Raw genomic sequence first — 19817 nt, forward strand, 5'->3', positions numbered from 1 at the left:
TTTTTAAACGCCTTGCACAGATCTCCAATTTCTAAAAAAAAAAAAAAATGCTTTTTAGCATTAAACATTTTTCGTTTCGACCATTTACGTTTTTCTATTCACTCAAATATTTAAAAAAAAATTTATTTTTTTCCCAATGATCTTTTTTTTCCTCAATTAGTCACCTTAAGATTAAATTGTGACATCGAATTTTTCTGTAAGTGACTGATTAATTTAATAATCTCATATTCGAATCTCGGCCTGAAAAGTAAACCTTTACTAACTTATGCCATAAATTGTTAACTACGTATTTAATTAATTTTTGAGAGAATAAGCTGTTTCATTTATTTCAAAGATACCAACTGGTAGCGAATGTATTCGGGATCGGAACTTTTTTATTTGTGATTTATTCACTTTTATGAGTTGTTCACTTAGCGGAAGTGTTTGGGAGTGCGTGACATATAGCCTTCATTCTTTTTATATTTCTACGTAATGTAACATTTCAGTGCATAATCAGTTAAAAAAAATTTTCTCCAAAATACTGTAGGATGAACGGAAGAATAATCATATTTTTGAGATCTTTCTTTTTAAAAAGGAGGAGGCTCAGAATTTTACTATTAAATTCTATTTTGCGTTTATTAAGTTAATATTTTAATGTGCAGTGTTGTAGTTAAAGCTTTTGTTTTTCGCAAATGATTACAAAATTTATTAAGAATAATTGACTACGCCAGATCGAGTTCCGACTATTTTTGAAATTTTCTCGACTTATTCGTTTAAATTTATTGTTTTATTTTTAAATTCTAGCTTCTAGTCAGTCGATTCCAAATTTAACATCAGTAGTTTAAGATAGGATGAAAAGTATATTTGACCCAATAAAGGCATTATTTCGTTATAGGCAAACTGCAAAAGTAATTTCTCAATTCGTTATCGTAAATCTAATATCCCTCTCAAGTTTTTCCTTTCGAAGCAGTAAACAAAATTGTTATTAAATTTATTTGATGGATGTTTAGTTGCATTGGATTTATAAATAAAATTACCTAAGTTCGTGTTGCGATATGGCCATACTAATGTTTTAGCACTACCATAAATTTTTATTCTAAATCAGCGTTTCCTAATTTTTTTTTCCTTTATGGAACGAAGCCTACAAGGCCGATTTTTTCTTTTTGGCTGAGCCTCGCCTCATACTTTAAACTAAAAGCTCATTAGCAGCTGTAAATATGCTTGAAAAAAAAACAAAAACATTATTTGGAAACATTTATTGTAAAGAATGAAATTGTTTTACCAATAACAGTTATAAATTGAGGTTTTACATCAGACAGTTGAATTCATAGATCTACAGCGACTTTTTGTTCACTTGTTTTAGTGTGTATATAACCTTAGTCGAATTAAATAAAATATTTAAAAAAAATTTTTTTTAGAATTGTTTTAAACTGTTAGAATAGTTGTTTTAGAAAAATAATTATTTATTCTTGAATTTGAATAGTTCTGTTAGAATAGTTTTATTTTGAATTGTAAAGTTCCATGAGAAATACTTATGTATAAAAATGGTAAGAAACATTTAGGCATTTTTGTTTTTAAATTTACCAAAAATAATTTCTGGTTAAATAAAGTCTACTCAGGGAAACCCTGCTACCTTTACACTGAATCCTATCGTTCCAGAGAACACCTTTTGGCAACCATTGTTCTAAATTTAAATTCCCTTTTGCTTTCATTAGTTGTCGAAAATTTCTTGTTATCTGTGAATTACAAATTTTTTTTGTAAAGATGTATTGATAATTTTTTAATTGATTCTGTAATGTTTTTATATTTTTTAGAGATCTTTAATTAGCTTATTTAATTGTACTTTCATCAACTATATATGTAAAGTGCAATTTCTTTGTAGTATTTAACTAAAAATATTGATAAATATTTAGTGTTCCATTATTGCCATGAAGGTAGATGTGTAAATGTATTTTTTCTTTCTTTCCAGATTTGAATCCATAACATGGGAAATTTGTTAAGGCTTTTATCTAGAGATGATAATCCTAAATATGATGTATTTGTTGATTTTGAAAGTGAGTTTTGATATATTTTTTCTTATGTTAATAATTACTAGTGAATTTTTTTAAAAAAAATTTTCCTCTAAAAAATACATACAAATAAAACTGTAACTTAAAAAAAAATAGTTATAGTTTTGATGTTTTTGTTCTAGATTATCAATTTTAATATATCATATAAATTTCTTTACTAGTAAGTAAAAATTATTGAAATAACAGATTCGATATAAAAAGTAATAAATGCTCTAGTGCAGAGATTCACTAGTGCAATAGACCTAGGCAGTGTGTCGTGAATTAATAATAATATTTTTGAACAAGACGATCATACTATTTTAAGATACATTCTGGCGATATATCGTGAATAGCGTGTACCACGATAATATCGTGAGTATTATCTGTTATGATTGAACACGATATTATCGTGAAGAGCGTGTACCACGATAATATCGTGAGTATTATCTGTTATGATCGAACACGATATTATCGTGAGTAAGTGTTAAGGAATTTTAATTTCGATAACGAAAATATTAAAAATGAAACAATAATTTGACGTAGGTTTGAAAAATAAACGATGTGTATCGTGAAATATCGCTATTTTCTAATGATATATCGCGATATTAAAATTTAGATATTTCCCCTAAAAATATTTGGGTACCTTTTCTTTTCTTTATTATGTTTTTTTTTTTTTTTTTTTTTTTTTTTTTTTTTTTTTTTTTTTTTTCTAGCTTCAATTTGTACATCTGACATAGTTGCCCTGAGTAAGTTTTTGTTGTACAGGAAGCTGATTTTTTTTGCAGATTATGAACTATGGTAACACAGAGGTTTATCTTTCATAGCAAAATTAAAGTTCCAGAATTTAAAAATGCTCTAGTGAGCTTTTCTTTTTTTTAAAATTTCATTTTAGTTAAGGCATGCACTATCTGCATTCCTCAACTTATGAACTAAAAATAGATGAAGAAACTACATCACTAGCCATAACTCTTTTAATTAAATTTAATAAATTTAGACATGAAAAAAAAATGTTAAAATATTAAATTCCAAAGTGTAGAGATATTCTTTCAAGGTATCAAGAAATTTAAATTTTTTGACTTTTCAATTTCTTAAAGAAATTTTTCATTAACCAAAACATGTTTGAAACAAATATTTATTTGGAAAATATGGTTAAAAAATTAATGATGTTAAAAGTTAATGATGTTAAAGTTAATTTTTAAGCAGTGGAAAAAAATAATGAAATTGAGTTTTCCACAGAGGAACTGTAAAATTTTGTTTGTTTATTTTATTTAAGGAAGCAAGGTATATGAATGATTTTTAATCCCAAAATCTCTCTCTCTATATATATACTGTAGGAGGATGTTTAATACCTTGAACCGATTTAAACTTTTTATTTGTTTACTTTTTTATGCAGAAAGTACTAATTTAAAAGTAATAATTTTGTTTGAACAAATTTTGTCATGTACCTCACTTTTTTTGGGTGGGGGGATTTTTTAAAAATTGTCTTAAGGTACAACACCATGTTGTACCTTGAATATTTGACTGTTATTCTTTGGATAACACTCATGTCAAGTTATCTTTCTCTATATTTAGCTGATTGAATTTGGATTTATAATCTTATTTTTAGATGCTCAACCCACAGAAATAGAGCGAGAATCTTATGACATTGTAGATGAAGTACTACAGTATTCAAAAGACATATTACAAGAACTCCAAACTTATAAAGGAGCAGTAAATGAAATTAGAGAGGTAAGCATTAAATTTTAAATAATTATAAGCATGTTTTTGATTTATATGTAGCATTGAAAAAGCTTTGAATTTACTCCTCACAAATGTTCGATGCGAAACTCTTTTGTTATACTACATTTATATAATTCTTTCCAAACTTTGTATAACATTTTTATATCGATGCTAGCGATATCAGCTGGGTTACGGCTTTACAAATTAGTCATGGTCATTTAAACCTGGAGGCACATAAACGCGAGCTATGATTCGTTACATAAACGTGAGCAACCTTTTACAAGCCTTCATTGGAAAAAATCGCATAGATTAAGATCTGGGGATCATGGTGGCCAAGGCAAAAGTGCATTGTCTCAAGTAGGTATGCAACCAATGCAGTATTGTGACAATGTGTTACTATGAGTGTTGTTTTTCTGCCTGTTTAGTTTTATCAGAAACTCTGATCATGATTGTACTTTCAACACCATCTATTGGCGACTATTACGAGCTTTTTTGTATTACCTCTGCATATGAGTCCTATTTTTAATTAATAAATTTATTTGTTGCATTGTACACCTATGAAACTGGGACATTCATTTTGACTTACAATGGTATCATTAAATTAGCTTATAACTAGTGCTTTGCTAAATTGGGATGATAGGGAGAGTTATAAATCCTTCCTGTAGTGTTTATTTTTTTATTGTCACAAAATTGTGGAGTCTTTACCTCTTTGACTTTCCATGCCCACAAAGGGCTGTTGTGTGAATGCTTTATTTTCATACAATCTTGTACATTAAAAAAATATTGTAGAAATCTTTTCATATATGCTGTTATAAATAAGTAAATAATTTTTCAAAATTAGAGGGCTTCTCCGAATGAGGAAAATGATATACGAAATTCTTATCTCGGCTATTATGATAATATACCATTAAAAGTTATGTACGCTTTATTTTTTCCAATATAATTTTGAAGTAACAAAACATTTATCAAATAAAACATGATAGATTAGATTCAATTTGTTATGTCTTTAGTTCAGACCCATAGTTTTTTAAAAATGGTGAAGAAAGCTTGAAATTAAAGACATTAAAAAAAAATGCTTATAACTTAATAAACAGACAAATTTGTTTTAATAGTTAACGATGCAAACTATGTTCTGTGCAGTCCAAAAAAGGAAACTAATTTTTATTTTTAACTGGTCTATTTTTGAAGGGGGGGGGGAAACACTATGTGTTAGGTTTACAAGAAGAATATTAAAACATGACAGCACATACACGTGTGAATTAAGGATTTTTGCTAACCTGTTCCCTATTAAAAAACTTTCTTTCTACTCTCCTGGCTTATAAAGTGACATTTCTCTTTAAAAATGCAAATATTCTTTTAAATAGATATGATTCTAAATACTATTAAAATAATTAATAGTTATGGATTTGTTGCAGTAATTAAGTAAATAATCTTTCCAATTTTTTTATCTAGGCCATTACTAATCCAAGAAATGATTTGTACCAACAAAGAGCTTGGGAAGCTGTGCTTCCTTTAGTTTCTAAGTTAAAAAGATTTTATGAATTCTCTCAACAAATTGGTAAGTTTATTTATTTTTTGCGTAAGTAATTTAAAAATATTAATTTTTTATTGGGTTTGAAGTTGAAAAAAAAATGTGTGCTATTTTATTAGAAATTGAATAAGTTAAATAAAAATTTCAGTAATATTTTCATTCAAAATTGAATAAAAAAATTTCTGACAAAAATCACATTATCTTTATTGTGAATTTATATATATTTTTCTGTTTTGTTCAAGGGTATACAATATTTTTCTCATTTTAAAGATCTCATTTCTCAATTAAGCCTTTAAATGTACAACTTTTTAAAAATTAGAGATCTCAGAAACTATTTGACAGATTTTGCTCAAATTTTGCATTTTGCCATGCAAAATGACATTCTTTAAAATGATGTGAAAATATACTTCAATTTTTTTAAACTTTTATTAAATTAAATAATAAATACTTACAAAAAGTTAATTTTAGCATAGAAGTAACCTTGTATAAACAAATTTTAAAATTAGATAAAAAAATTTTAAAATTAGTTTTGAAAGTTCTCAAAATATGCAGAAAGTAAAATTAACATTAAGGAACCTAAACTTCAGACAGCTGTCTGAACTAAAATAATTGGGACCATATTTCCCAGATTGCAGCTACGTCTTATATTTAGGGTGTGAGAAATCTGAATTCGCTGAAAAAAAGGCATGTTTATTCAGACAAAGTATGTTTTTCTGTGTGATATCCTAACTTAAAATATCATCTGCACTAATTAATTAGCATATTTGAGGTCCCGCCCTTAAACCATTATGATTGGGTCCCAGAACGTGAGGATCCGAGCATAGATCAAAAATTATTCAGGGTAGTCTGTCTACTTATTTGTGCCCTGTATTTATATAAACATCTTACGACAAAAATACACAAGTGGGCGACCTTTGTGCTAAAATACAGACTAAGGTAGACAACGTTAAAGAGCATAAAAATATTATTAAAAGCAGACAGCTGTTTCGGATGCTCAAAGGGCAGAGGTTATTCTCCTAACATTATTGATAATATTTATAAAAACTTAACTAAGCAATCACATGTTGATAAACCTTCCAAAGAATTTTCTAACAATTTAGTCATTTTACCCTATTTTCCTAAAATAAGTCGGCAAGTTGCTAATATCCTAAAGAAGTTTGATTTTAATATTATTTTCAGTCCCATTAATAAGATAAAATTTTCTAATCTCAAGCAGCCCATTGACAGTCAAAGTAGCTGGGGTATATACCAAATTAATTGCCATATATTGGCCAAACTAATATATATTGGCCAAACTAATATATATTGACCTGTCATATATTGGCCAAACTAAGCGTGCCTTAAAGTGCCGTGTCAAGGAACATGAAGCTTATGTTAAAAAACAAGAATTTAAACGCTCATCTATTGCCCAACATTGTTGGGACTCTAATCATAATTTTAATTTTTCTTCTTCTAAAGTCATTCAAAATTGTTCTTCAATATTTGATTTAGATTTTTACGAGTCTTATCATATTTTCAAAAATTCCAAATTGTTGGTCAATGACCTATCAAGTGTTCCTTATATTTCTCCTGTTTGGAAATCTATGATAAAACCTAACTAACCGCCCCCCCCCCTCTTTGTTCCTTGCTTCCTATTTGTCGTCTTCCGTTCACCCTTCCCTCCTATTGGCCGTTGCTCTAAACCCTCTTGTGACGTCATCTTTCTATATATATTTACTCTGTTCTCTTAGTGTTTTCTGTTGCACTGATGAAGGTTGCCCTTTGAGCATCCGAAACAGCTGTCTGCTTTTAATAATATTTTTGTGCTCTTTAATGTTGCCTACCTTAGATCTTACAACAAGAAGTTTTTTTAATGAATATTCATGAACATAAGACTGTCACAGATGTGTTAAATTTATCAACATATCTTTATAATCATCTTTGCTTATTAAATTTGGTTTTCGAATTTACAAATTACAAAATAACTTATTAATAATTTACTTATTAATATCCTTTTTTTTTTCAATAATTTTCTGTGTCTTTTTTTTTTTCAATAGTTAAATTAAATATAGGTTAAAAAATCATTTCAATTTGATACGATCTAATTTAACTATTTCCCATAATATTCATTCAAGTAATATTATGGTGGAAATAAAGAGTTTTCTAATAGCTTAACTTTTAACTAATCCGATTCAGTGTTATGCAAACGTTCAACTCTTGTCTCCTCCAAAATTCTCTCCGGCTCCGACTGTACTTTTGGGAATTCTGGGGAAATGTTGCTTTAAATATAGTATTTCAAATTAATCATGTTCAAAGGAATTAAAAAAAAAATATCTTACTGTAGATCATAAACTGTATTAAGATTTATCTATTTCATTGTGTTATAAAGTTATTTATCTTCAGAATCAAATAAGTATTCACACTTTTTGTTTTTTTAGACGATGTGGTACCTCGTATATTATGGGAATTATGCTCAGGTCCCCTACCTCCTGCTCAGCATTTACATACTCAACAAGCTCTAGTCAAACAATTTGCAGAAATTTTAGATTTTGTCCTAAAGTTTGATGACTTGAAGGTAATTTTATCTCTGTATATGTTTATCTTTGCATAATTTTCAAGTGGCTTCTTTCATTATAAAAAAATTTCTTTTTTAAAATTTTTTGCAGTTTCTTGATTGCAGTAGTTAGATAAACTTTTTGGCAGCAAATGTCTGTTAAAATATTGTTCTGCTGATCTACTCTAGTTTTTTTTTATTGATTTTACATAAGATTGCATCAAGCTGTGTTAAGTTAATGTTTGTTGTTCCCATTTTTTTATTATTTGGAGACTCTGCCCCCTGTTAACTTTGGCCACCAGACCCTGTGGTTTCATCTAATTTATCTTTTTTTTCCTTATAAGTTAATAAAAATATAATTTGTTTTTAAAATATAATATTTTTAATTTGTTTATAAAGTATAATAACTTCATTTATGCTCATTTTTTTTAATATGTTAGTTGTAATGAAATGAAAGGATACCTGAACTTGAAAAATAATGCTCAACAATTTTTAAATTACCCTCTTATAATATTTTATGTGTGTATTTCAAAAACTTATTTTTAAAATTCAATCTAATTATAATTGCTGTATTTGGCAATAAAAAAAATTTTTTAATACATTTTTAGATTTTAAATTATTTGATATTTCTCGATAGGCATTTATTTAATGTTTTTTCCAGTTGAATAGATATCTCTAACATAAATTTCCAAAATATTATTCAATTGGACAGTAGATATTAAAACGCATTGACATTAACTGAATTTCTGAGAGACGTGGTTTATTTATTTTATGTTTGAATCTGAAACCTCTTTTTTAATTTAGATGACAAATCCAGCCATACAAAATGATTTTAGTTACTATAGGAGGACTGTTAGTAGGTTACGACTTGCAAACCAGGTAAAATATTTTTAACAATAATATTCTATACCTATTCATAAAACTATAATTTTTTTCATTTAGTTTTTTACTATTAAAAATTTTAATACTTCTATCAACTTAATTTAATGACTTAATGTTTCATCATTTGTCTGTAGCACTTTTTACTCTGCGATTTAAATTTGACTAAAGTTTATTGATTTTCATATTCATTTTACTTAAAAAGCTAGATAGTAGTATTATATTTTATAATTTATCTATGCATACACACTTCTACAGGATAGCAAGATTGATCGGATGGACATTCTGAACAGGGTGGCAAAATTTTACTCGATAATGGAACACATCTACATGAGCAATATCTGTCTTGATCGCAACACAAGTAGTGAGGAGCTAAAACATAGTTTTCCACTGTCTCATTTAAAATTTAAAGAATTAACGCAAGAATGTGAACTTCAGAAAATTTTTCATTTGTGAGATGATGCTTGATGTACAAAAAGAAAAATATGGATTTAATTGATGAACAAAGAATTGCTCTAAGAGCTGCTCAAAAAAATTACTTGCTGTTTTTACAAATGTATGTCACTCCCTATGCCGTGGGTGTAAAGCCTGTATTACAGCTTGCAAAAGATCTTTTAAGCAATTTCTTTAAGCATCTTTTCGAGCAATACCTAGTTCTTTTGAGCAATTTTATTGTACATCAATCTTATTGCCTTGAATAAAACTTTATCTAAAGTGACTTTTCCTATTTTTGTGTTAATTCTTTAAATGTAACATTGTAAAACTACCTTTTAATTTCTCACTGCTTGTGTTCCGATCTTACTTTCTATGACAAATATGCTGGTGTAGATGTGTTATCTCACCCTGTATATAGATGTAGAGAAACTATCACCTTTGTTTGCTATTTTAGAATATTATTATTGTATTGCATATTGTATATTAAACTGTTCTCAGAAGTCTAGTGAGAATATAATTATGAATATTAATTATATTTTAATTGATAACGTGTGGGACAGTGTGCACTTCTACTTTATTGTAATATCCTATGTTTTAAGACCTTTTGTTATTATTTTATTAGTAATTTTGTTTATAATTTGTTAATATTGCTCAGAATTGGGTTATTTAGTGTTTTTCTGAGGGTGGAGCATAACCTTTTGAGTTAAAATTTAATAAATGATGTTTATAGATTGATAAACTTATGATTTAGCCTAGAACTAAGTTTAAGAAATTATTTTATTACTCTAATGAATGATTATTTTCAAAGGATTTATTTTTTTTAACTGCAATTCTAAAATTATTGTTATAGGGTATTTGAAATCAAAATCGAAAAAAGTTAGTTTTATTTGTATGAAATATCACTTTTTATTCTTTGAAAACTTTCTCAAAAATTTAAAGCAAGATAAATTTATTGTATCTAAGGTAATAGATATAAATGACTGTTGTGTTTTAACTGATGTTATATTCAGTATAAATAGTAATCAGAATTCTAGGTATTTAATGCACAATTCTTCAATGTTTTTGGTATAAAAAAAAATTCACTTTTTAAAGAAATTATTTCTCTGTTGAGTGAAAGGTATCTTATATCAATAAATTTTCATTGTTTCTAGGAGCCAATTGACGAAGAACTAGAAGTACCTAATGAATTAGCCAACAAAATGTCACTGTTTTATGCTCATGCCACTCCAATGTTGAAAGTTTTAAGCGATGCAACAATGCGCTTTGTTGCTGAAAACAAAGACTTACCCATTGAAAATACAACAGAAACATTAGGAACTATGGTTAAAGTTTGTCAGAGGATGATAGAAAACAGGTAAATTTACGATAGAAAACAGGTTAGGAAATGTTATTACTGTCTTAGGAGTTTTTATTTGACCTGAAATTTCAGTGTCGTTCGTTCAAGTATTTATTCAGTCTTCTTGTGATAATATAGTATTTTCCTTTTAAAGTTATATGGTTTAATTGTAAGTCTTACTACAATGTTGTCTTTCGACATTTTGTCTTTGACTGAAAAAAATAACTAAACAAATATAACTAATAAGAATAACTTTACGTAATTTTACCAATAGAGTGTCCCCTTTCTATGAATTTGGATGAAATTTCACAAGTACTGTAATAACACTGACTGTATTGATAACTTAGATGGTGTGCTGGTAGAAAAAGTATTCTCTTTTTAAACTTAATTTTGCTCATCTACTTCACTTTTTGATGCTGAATTATCTGAAGATACCTCAAAACTTATCTTCTGTCTGTGTGTAAGAGAATTTTCTTTTCCCACCTGCTTTATTCACTTTTGCTTTTACTTTTTAGGGGCTGTATCATTTGCTCATTTAATGACACTTTTTTCATCATTCTTGATATATCTTACTTTTTTCTTTAATAGTGCTGTTCGGATCATTCTCCGTTTTTTTACCTTCTTGAAAATAAAAAAAGAAAAGTTTAAAGTCAAATACCTAAAAAAAGTAATATTTTTATGCATATAGATAAAGAATATGAAAACTCTTATAATTTAATCTGTGTTAAATAATGTTAAGAAAGCCAAATTATATGTTGTATAATGTTAAGAAAACAAAGTGTACTTTTTTTTAATTGAATTTATTATTTTTATGTAGAATGAGATTATGTAATAGAAAATTGTGAGAAAGAAATGGACGGTGTAAATATCAGAAACAAATATTACCAAATTTGTAGAATCAGCTATATAAATAAATAAATCTTTAATGAATTATTTTGCTTGGGACAAATGAATTAGTTACTTTTGTGGTGAATTAGTTACTTTTCTATGACTCAGTGTGATTTTAAAGTATTATAAGAAAGATAACAAGGACAAAATCTTTTGCTTATATAAATATGTATATTGAGATGTTGATTTTTTGTAGGGAGTTCTGTAGTCGCTTTAGAAATGAAGAAACCATTCTTTTTGTGTTGAGAGTGATGGTTGGATTAATAATTCTTTATGATCATGTGCATCCAGTGGGAGCTTTTGCCAAATCTGCTCATATTGATGTAGGTATTCAGGTTTTGTTGTTGGCTGTCAAATTGTTTTCTTCTTATTATTATTAAATCTTATTCACCATTTGTGTTTTAAGTGTATCTCAGTGAACTGAACAGTAAGATCTATAAAATTGCTAATTTTTTAAAGAGTAATTTCTATGTATTCATCAATTTTTTTATTTATTTATTTATTTTTTTAATTTCTCTTTATACTCAAAACTTAAAGGTAATAAAGAAAGATAAAATTAAGTTAAAATTTATCTATGTTTCAATTATAAGAAGTGAACTAAATTAGGCGTTCATATCTTCGCTAAATTGCTATAATTAGTGTTTTGGAGAAGAACACTAATTATCCTCGTAAGAATCTTACTGCAATAACACCATAATAAGGTTTAACTTTGGCACACAATTTATATTCAGAGTTAATAGCTGATTATTTTTTGTAATTGAGAACTTATGGCTGCCATTTTCATATTAGCAGTTGAAGATTTGTAGCTATTCTTTTATCTCTCAACTGTTAGTTTAAATTTCAAATATAATAAACAGTACATATTCTATCTAAATATTTCAAATAATTATTATAATTGATAATATTTTTGAAAGCTGAATTGCATTGATGTCTGCTTCTATATATTTTCTGTAGTTTTATATTTCTTTTGACAGCAGAAACCTAGAAAGTAAAATTTGTTTCCAGTTTTTTTTTTATGACTCAGTATTTTCTGCTATCTTTTCTTTTTAAATTCCTGAACAATTGCTTATTTTTACTAGCTTTATTTGTAATTTTAAAAACAAATCCTTGCAAAATACATTTAAATGAATTTATTTTTAATTAAATTTTAAGTGGTCTTCACATAACTTTTATATTGGCTTGTTTTATTGTTTATGGAAGTAAATTGTTAATTTCACATAAAAAATTTTTTTAAAGCTATATTCATTGCAATAAAAAAAAGTTTAGAGTGAATAGAAAAGCACCATGGCATCACTGGAAATGAGATTTTTCTACTTTTTTTAATCCCCCTAAATTTTGTCTCGAAAAACTGTGAAAGGGGATCCAAGAAGCTTTGTGTGTTTGCAATAGAATCATTGCATTGGTATCGTAAAAAAGTGATAACTCAAATTTAAAAAATAGCTTATTATAGCATTGTATATAAAATATCCATATTTAAAAAGCCCATATAAAAATCACCACTAAGTCCTAAAAAAAAAATGCATTATGTAGAAAATCAGCGTGAATAAACAGTTTTTCATATATATTTGTATGTATATTGAGGCACATAATCATAATCAAAAAGCATGCAGTTTGGAATTTAAAAAAAAAAATTCTGAATTTGAAATTAAACAGGACAGCAGTTTGCCAAGTATGAGCCGTAAATTACATATCTGAACGTTCTTTAGATTTTTTTTAACCTTATGAGCCAGTTTGATTATTAGAGGATACTATTTAGACTTTTATCATATATTTCTGATGATACTATTTATTCCAATGACATTTTTGTTAAACTATGGGGCTACTAAAGTAACTATTTTTGAAATATAACTTTAGTGGAGGCTTTGTCTTTGTCGATCAGCTGCCTAATTTTAAGATAGTCATTAGAAAATGGATTGTTTACATAATATGACGTCAATGTTGAATAAAGCCGTTTTTTATTTTTATTTGTTTGTATATTTTTTTAGACAATCATCAAATTAACTTGATTGTTTAACCTCTTAGAAGTTTTGCTTTTAAGTAAACATGATGTCTACAAACCTGGAGTGTTCTAGTTATCTCTCCTTTTTTCTCAAGCTTAGCCATCTTCTAAGATGCTTACTTAGACTTACTTTTTAAAACATTGCAAGTCATGATGTGTATTCTCTCAAATTTTCAGGATTTTAATTATGATAGTTTATCTAAATTAGTTTTAATTTTTCATTTAAAATATCATTTTGCAAATTATGTGTTAACATTTTCAATTCAAATATTTCTTGTTACGTTGACAAGATTAGACAATACAATGTGATTAAAAAGCTCAAAATCTTGCATTAGTTGAGACACTTAAAAAGCTCTAAATAGAAATTCTTAACGTTGTTTGAAATTAAGTGGCAAAAAAAAAACAACCCAAAAAGCAACCTTTAGTAAAAAAAAATATATATATTTATTTTATTTGAGTTAATTTATGTCCTGAATAAGATATCAAGATAAGATTTATTCAGTGACTAATATCATAAATAATGGTAAGAAAGAAGAACCCTTTGAAATATTTTTAAACTGATTTGACACAAAGTTCTTCACTTAAAAAAAGAAATATCTTTGAAAAATTATGTTTTGGATTAGCTGTTATTTGTCTCTTTTTATAACTAGTAAGCTAAATTATTAAATTAAATAGAAACTAATTTGTTCTATATCTTATAGGTCAAAGGGTCTATAAAAGTACTGAAAGATCAACCACCTAATGTTGTAGAGGGTTTACTAAATGCTTTAAGGTAAGATTTAATTTCTTATTCTTTAATATGTGTTAGTTGCTTTGAAAATTTTGCTTTATATAATTGGGCAAGTTTAAAATAAGTGAAAATCTAAATGTTTGCCAAACAATTTTTTAATATGAATCATTAAAAGCTATTTAATTGCTGTTATTTTATAAATTATATACCTGGTAATAGAAACTGTAGCACGATGGCAATCGCCGTAGATTGCATATGCATATTATTTTTAATTACATATTGCAAAATTTTACAAATGTAAATTCTGCCTGATTGAGTTGGGATTGTAAACAAATTTAAATTCATGCATATTGTGCAGCAGATCAGCACATTAAACTGTGCTACTACGGTTCTATATAAATTATATTGAATATAAGCACATATATTGCATGTAAATATGTATATATGTATTGTCGTTGACGATAGATAGAATAAAAACAGGTCTTAAGCTTGGGAAGAGAACAGTCAGCCAAGTGACAAAAAATCGAAGTGCTCCCGAATAAAAATTGGGAAAAAATCTTGCCAAATAATCCTGATGATTTTTGTTACCTCACATGGAAAAAGGGAAATCTGCGTAATTACAATTGGTTCATTAAATAGATTGAGGGAATAATATGTTTCTTACAGTTCCGTTTAAGGGGAAACTTAAAATATTAATTTATGCATACTTGAAACCAAAAATTGTGAATAATAAAGTAAGAAAAAGATTTTCTTAAAGGAATAATATAAAAAGATTAGTTGAAGCTTTTTATGTTGTATGCATATGCTTACTATAGAATAGCTTACATTGTAATAATTACATGAATTGTGAATTGCTTGAATATATTTATGAGCCTAAAATTAACTTTTGGGTATCTTGAATTTATGATTTCCAATTAACTCTTTTATATGGCATCTTTAAAAAAAACCCCGATAGTGAAAGGTACTATCAACAAAAGTTTGCAGGCAACTGCTTTATAAAAATTTAATTTATCCTTTTTTCTATCTGTCACTTGGGGTATAATAGTTCAGCTTAGATAAAGTTTTTTGGATAACTGAACTTTTCCTGCACAATTTAGAACAATTTTTTATTGTATATTGTTATGTTTGTTCAATTATCTGATGAACAAAAAATGTTTCTTTGTTTTTCAGATATACCACTCGGCATTTAAATGATGAGTCTACACCCAAGCATATCAAAAGTCTGTTAGCATGATCACCTGCTCATTATTTTATAAAATTTGTTTCATTTATGGTATCTAAAAGGTGACATGCCAGTGTCTTGTCTCTTGTTTCTTGGGTAAAAAAACAAACAGAAAATTTCTCTTTAAGGAACTCGTAAAGTGTGAAGTATAAAAAAAAGATGGTTGTCTGAAACTTGTATAAGTGACACTGACTGGAAATATAGATTTTATTCTATTGATATTTTTGAATGTGAGCTATATTGTATGAAAAAAAATTCATGGTGTGTTTATCTTCACATGTTTCAACTGAGTTAAGCATCGAAATTTTGAATCTCAGCAGAACAATTGCTTTCTACATATTCTGACAAAAAATGTACTTCTCATTTAAATATTAACTTTTAAATTTATTTTTACCATAATTGTTTACCATTATTTTTACCATGTTATTTGCTGAAACAAGCGAATACACGAGTCGTCAAGAGTTTTATGTATATTTTTGTGTGCATACATTGAGCTTGTGCTTGTTTGTGCATCTCATTGTCCTAGTCATTCATCTCATTAAAAAAAGTCATTTTTCATGCTTCTAGGATGCATACAAACTACTATTTCTATTGTAAGGCTTAACATATAGTCAAGTTTTTTTTACCTAACAATTTTTCTTTTTTCGAATCAAATACTTATTCACGGGTAACAACATATTTACAAATTAAAATATTCTAATAAGTGCCATATGGTTTATATTGAGTATCTTTTATTCTAATTTACTGTAAAACTCTCTCAGAGTTGGTGGCAAAAAAATAAGTGAACAAATAAATACTTTTATGGCACAGGCAAAAAATACTGAACTTCTAAATATTAAACACTTTTCTGCTCTTGGGTATGAAATTGTATAGGATTTTAGTGAAACTGTACTTGTAACTGTACTGACATTGCTTTAGAGATGTCTTTATGTTAATTAAAACGATTAGTGATTGCTAAAAACAATAGTTTTACAATAACAAATGTGTTACAGTAGTATTATAAAACGATAGTCAATAGTGTATAGAAACAAATAGTTTTACATGCATGGTGATTTGTAATCTTTTTTAAATAAATTTTACCAAATAGAGCATACAGTTTGGGAAAGAGTTAATAAACTATACAAAAAAATTTGAAATTATGAAATCCAAATTAGTGTCTGTTGCTAACTATACTGACAATGTAGCTGTAAAATAAATGAATATTCATTGATGCAAAAAAATAATCAGTTTTACTCTAAAATAATAGAATTTTTTTTATTAATTTTTTACATTGCTTTAAATGTTCAAACATCATAGCATTCAAATATTGGGTAGTAAAAATAGGTTTTTAAAGACAAAAGCATGTTTCCTGCCATATTTGAGCAAAATTGGTTGAATGTATAATCTAGAATGGAAAACCCATTAAATAGTTTAATATTTGAAGTTATGATATAAAAACATTATTTGTGTAAAACTAGAATGTTTTCTAAACCTTGCATATATTTAAAACTTTGCTTAGATTTTAGCATAGCTTCAAAATTAGTATCAAGCATAGATATTTTGTTTATTTTATTATTTCTCTACTCTGACAACGTGACTTGGTGATTTATAATTTCTTTAAAGTTATGTATTTTATCTAAAATAAATGTCACAAAATATTGAAGCAGCCACTAAAATAGTGTTTGATGTCACCAGTATTCCAGTTCATCGTTGATTAGCTGCCACTAATCAAAAGTGTTTCTAACCAGTTCAGAAAAAAAAAATTATTTTATGATTATTAACGAAGTATAATTTAGTGCTCTAAAATAAGTTCTATTTATTACTCTTTATCTTTAGCAAAATTTTGTTTTGCAGTTTCTAAATTTAATGCAGAATAATTGTACATTCGTTAACTAAGTACAATTTTTCCCTGTGATAGTTCAATTGTATCCATTTTTCTTTAAAATATGTTAACTCAATGGGTCAATAGATTTTAAGTATTTGTGTGCATCCTTTTATTTAGGTGAAATTTTATTTCTAGTTCAAATTCATAAATCATTCATTCGTTAATGCATAATGAGCGCATTTAAAAAATAAAAAAAAACCACTGAATATTTTTTATTATTCAAACTCATTACAATACGGCATAAAAAAAAGTTACATATGTGTGCCTGTATAAAATGGATGTTATAACTTTTTTGTGAATGTACTTATTTGTATTGATATTCTTATTTAACTATTCATAAAGGAAAAAAAAAGAGCAGCATACAGTAAATCTTAAGATTTTAAGAATTCTGGAAAGGGACTATTTTGAAATAATTTTTATGCAGCTTAAGAAAAAACTATGAATAGCTTTCCATTTCAAATATAAACAAATTTCCCCACTTAGCTTATTTATTTGTTATTTGGAATGATTAGACTCACTTCATACTGCTAATGTAATGTACTTATATCAGAGCTCACAATGTTTCTTATTCATAAATAATAATAGTCTTGTTTGCATGTTGAAGCTTTCTGGCAAAGTTTTAGGCTGCCTGCGCACAAACTTTGATTCCACAAATGAAATTTAACCCACCTCAAAATTTGTAACTACAAATAGTTTGTGGTTGCCCCTTTTTTTACATGACGTTACAGGTTGGGCGCTCCAACTTTGTAAGGACCACCTTTAGATTCAGCAATAAGGATTGATAGGATTTATGAAAAATTAGAATGCAGAAAGCCTTATCTTTCAGTTCATGCAGAATATAACATTTCTTTTAATTTGTTTTTGTGAGGTATCGATTTCATCGAGGAACAAAAAACTTGTTTGCGTGCAGTGTCAGTAACTTCCTTTCTCCTCCAATGAAAGTAATGTTACCAAAATACTTAATTTAATTGCCCTCCAATGCACCTTCTTTATTGCTATATTTATTAAAAATGCAATGCTCGTTGTATTTGTACTCCATAATGTTTGCAAATTTTTAAAAATGGATAAGCTGCGTAACATGGAGTCTGTGGAGTGTACTCCAAATCCTTGAAATCATTGTGGTTCATAAAGTGAAAAAGTTCAATTGACACTGAAGAGAAATATTCTTCTTTTTTTTCCAATAACAATAGGTATTGAACTTTTGTTCTTCACCTCAGAAGATGCCGGTAGTGTTGCTCATTTAACGTTATCCAGTGGGCACCTGTGAGCATAAGTCATGGAGACGAGCAACATTACCCACGCCACATTGAAACATCCATGCCCAGAGTGGGATTCGAACGCGCAGCCATTGGGGTCGCAGTCAGGCACGCTAACCACCTGGCCGGCAGATAAATATTCTACACTTCTTTCCTTGGGTGTAAACAAAAGACTAAATACATAAAATGATTTAATAATAAATTTAAATTTGTTATGGAAAATGTTTTATTAATTGTTGTAAGGACTGTACTTTTTAATTGAAATAAAGTATGCCTTGGAAGTTAAAGAAGCTAACTGGTGCAATTTATGCAGGTTAATCGATGTAATGTTAGGTTCTAAAAATTATATTAACTATAATTATTTAAGATTTTCACCTGTATTTTTACAATTTGATTTACATTACAAAATAATTTAAAAATCTTGAAATAAGAAATACTACTAAATAAAGAAATATTGCCAAATAAAGAAATATATCACGTGAAAGTAAGTGTACTGGGTTGTTTAAAGACTCTGCTGTCAAGCAGAAAAGCATCTTAAAGGTTGAAGTTATTCAGAGCATGCTCCATTCCACAGAACTCATCCAAATGTTGCATATTATAAAGCTTTGTTTTATTATTGACATGCTTATATTCAGTTTCAATAATCTTGAGAGGTGTAAAACAGTTCAGATTTTATGAGGTTAAAGTTATGAAAGAGTCAACATGCAAATCAAGTCTATTATTCTGCAAGTAAGCATATTATAATTAAAAATGAAATAGAAAGTCATATAATTGCATGCAAAAATTAAATATTATCAAAAAGCAATTTTACTTTATAAAGTAATTTCATTGTACTTTTATTTGCTTTTAAACTAACTTCAAAGTCAGTTTAACAGCAAACTAGTATCTTAGTGTAAAAGTAGCAGCATTATGTTTCCGAAATAGGAGATATTGTTTTTGAAACAAAACTAATATATTTATAATTAAAAAACAATGTCTCTTACTACTAAAATATGAGATGATTGTAGGAGAGCTGACAATGTTTGGACAATTATTACTATGATACTTATGTCATTTTACAGTAAAATCTTTTTTATTTTATAGAAAACTGGATTCTGATTTTTTCTCTTTGTCTCTCTCTATATATTTTTTTCAATTTTACCAATCAGCAACATAATAACATAAAAGTATTTTTCAACTCTGGATCAATTTCATTTCAGTATTGAAAAATGTTATAAATTGTAAGATATCCAAAGGATCTACAAAATAGTTTAAAAGGCGAAAATTGAAATGTATTTGAAAAAATGCATTTCAATTAAGAACATGCATACTTTATCAACATCAAGAGAAAAAATACTAGCGATCTTCCGTAAACAAATTAAAACTCATTTGAATTAAGTTTTTTTAATGATTTAATTT

The 19817-nt window shown here is 27.3% G+C and overlaps 1 protein-coding gene across 1 annotated transcript in view; it reads left to right on the forward strand.

The window, feature by feature from the left end:
* Positions 1–15407, forward strand: part of LOC107444979 (CYFIP-related Rac1 interactor B) — a 31776-nt gene extending 16369 nt beyond the window's left edge. The window contains exons 2-10 of the mRNA XM_016059272.4: positions 1949–2033; positions 3634–3755; positions 5199–5304; positions 7695–7831; positions 8615–8689; positions 10276–10478; positions 11545–11671; positions 14049–14119; positions 15248–15407. Coding sequence (XP_015914758.1) covers positions 1964–2033; positions 3634–3755; positions 5199–5304; positions 7695–7831; positions 8615–8689; positions 10276–10478; positions 11545–11671; positions 14049–14119; positions 15248–15311 — 975 coding nt within the window. The 5' untranslated portion in view covers positions 1949–1963 and the 3' untranslated portion in view covers positions 15312–15407. The remainder of the gene's footprint in view (positions 1–1948; positions 2034–3633; positions 3756–5198; positions 5305–7694; positions 7832–8614; positions 8690–10275; positions 10479–11544; positions 11672–14048; positions 14120–15247) is intronic.
* Positions 15408–19817: the final 4410 nt, after the last annotated feature.

This window comes from Parasteatoda tepidariorum, chromosome 3, assembly GCF_043381705.1.
Source record: "Parasteatoda tepidariorum isolate YZ-2023 chromosome 3, CAS_Ptep_4.0, whole genome shotgun sequence".
In the NCBI taxonomy this organism is placed as follows: domain Eukaryota; kingdom Metazoa; phylum Arthropoda; class Arachnida; order Araneae; family Theridiidae; genus Parasteatoda; species Parasteatoda tepidariorum.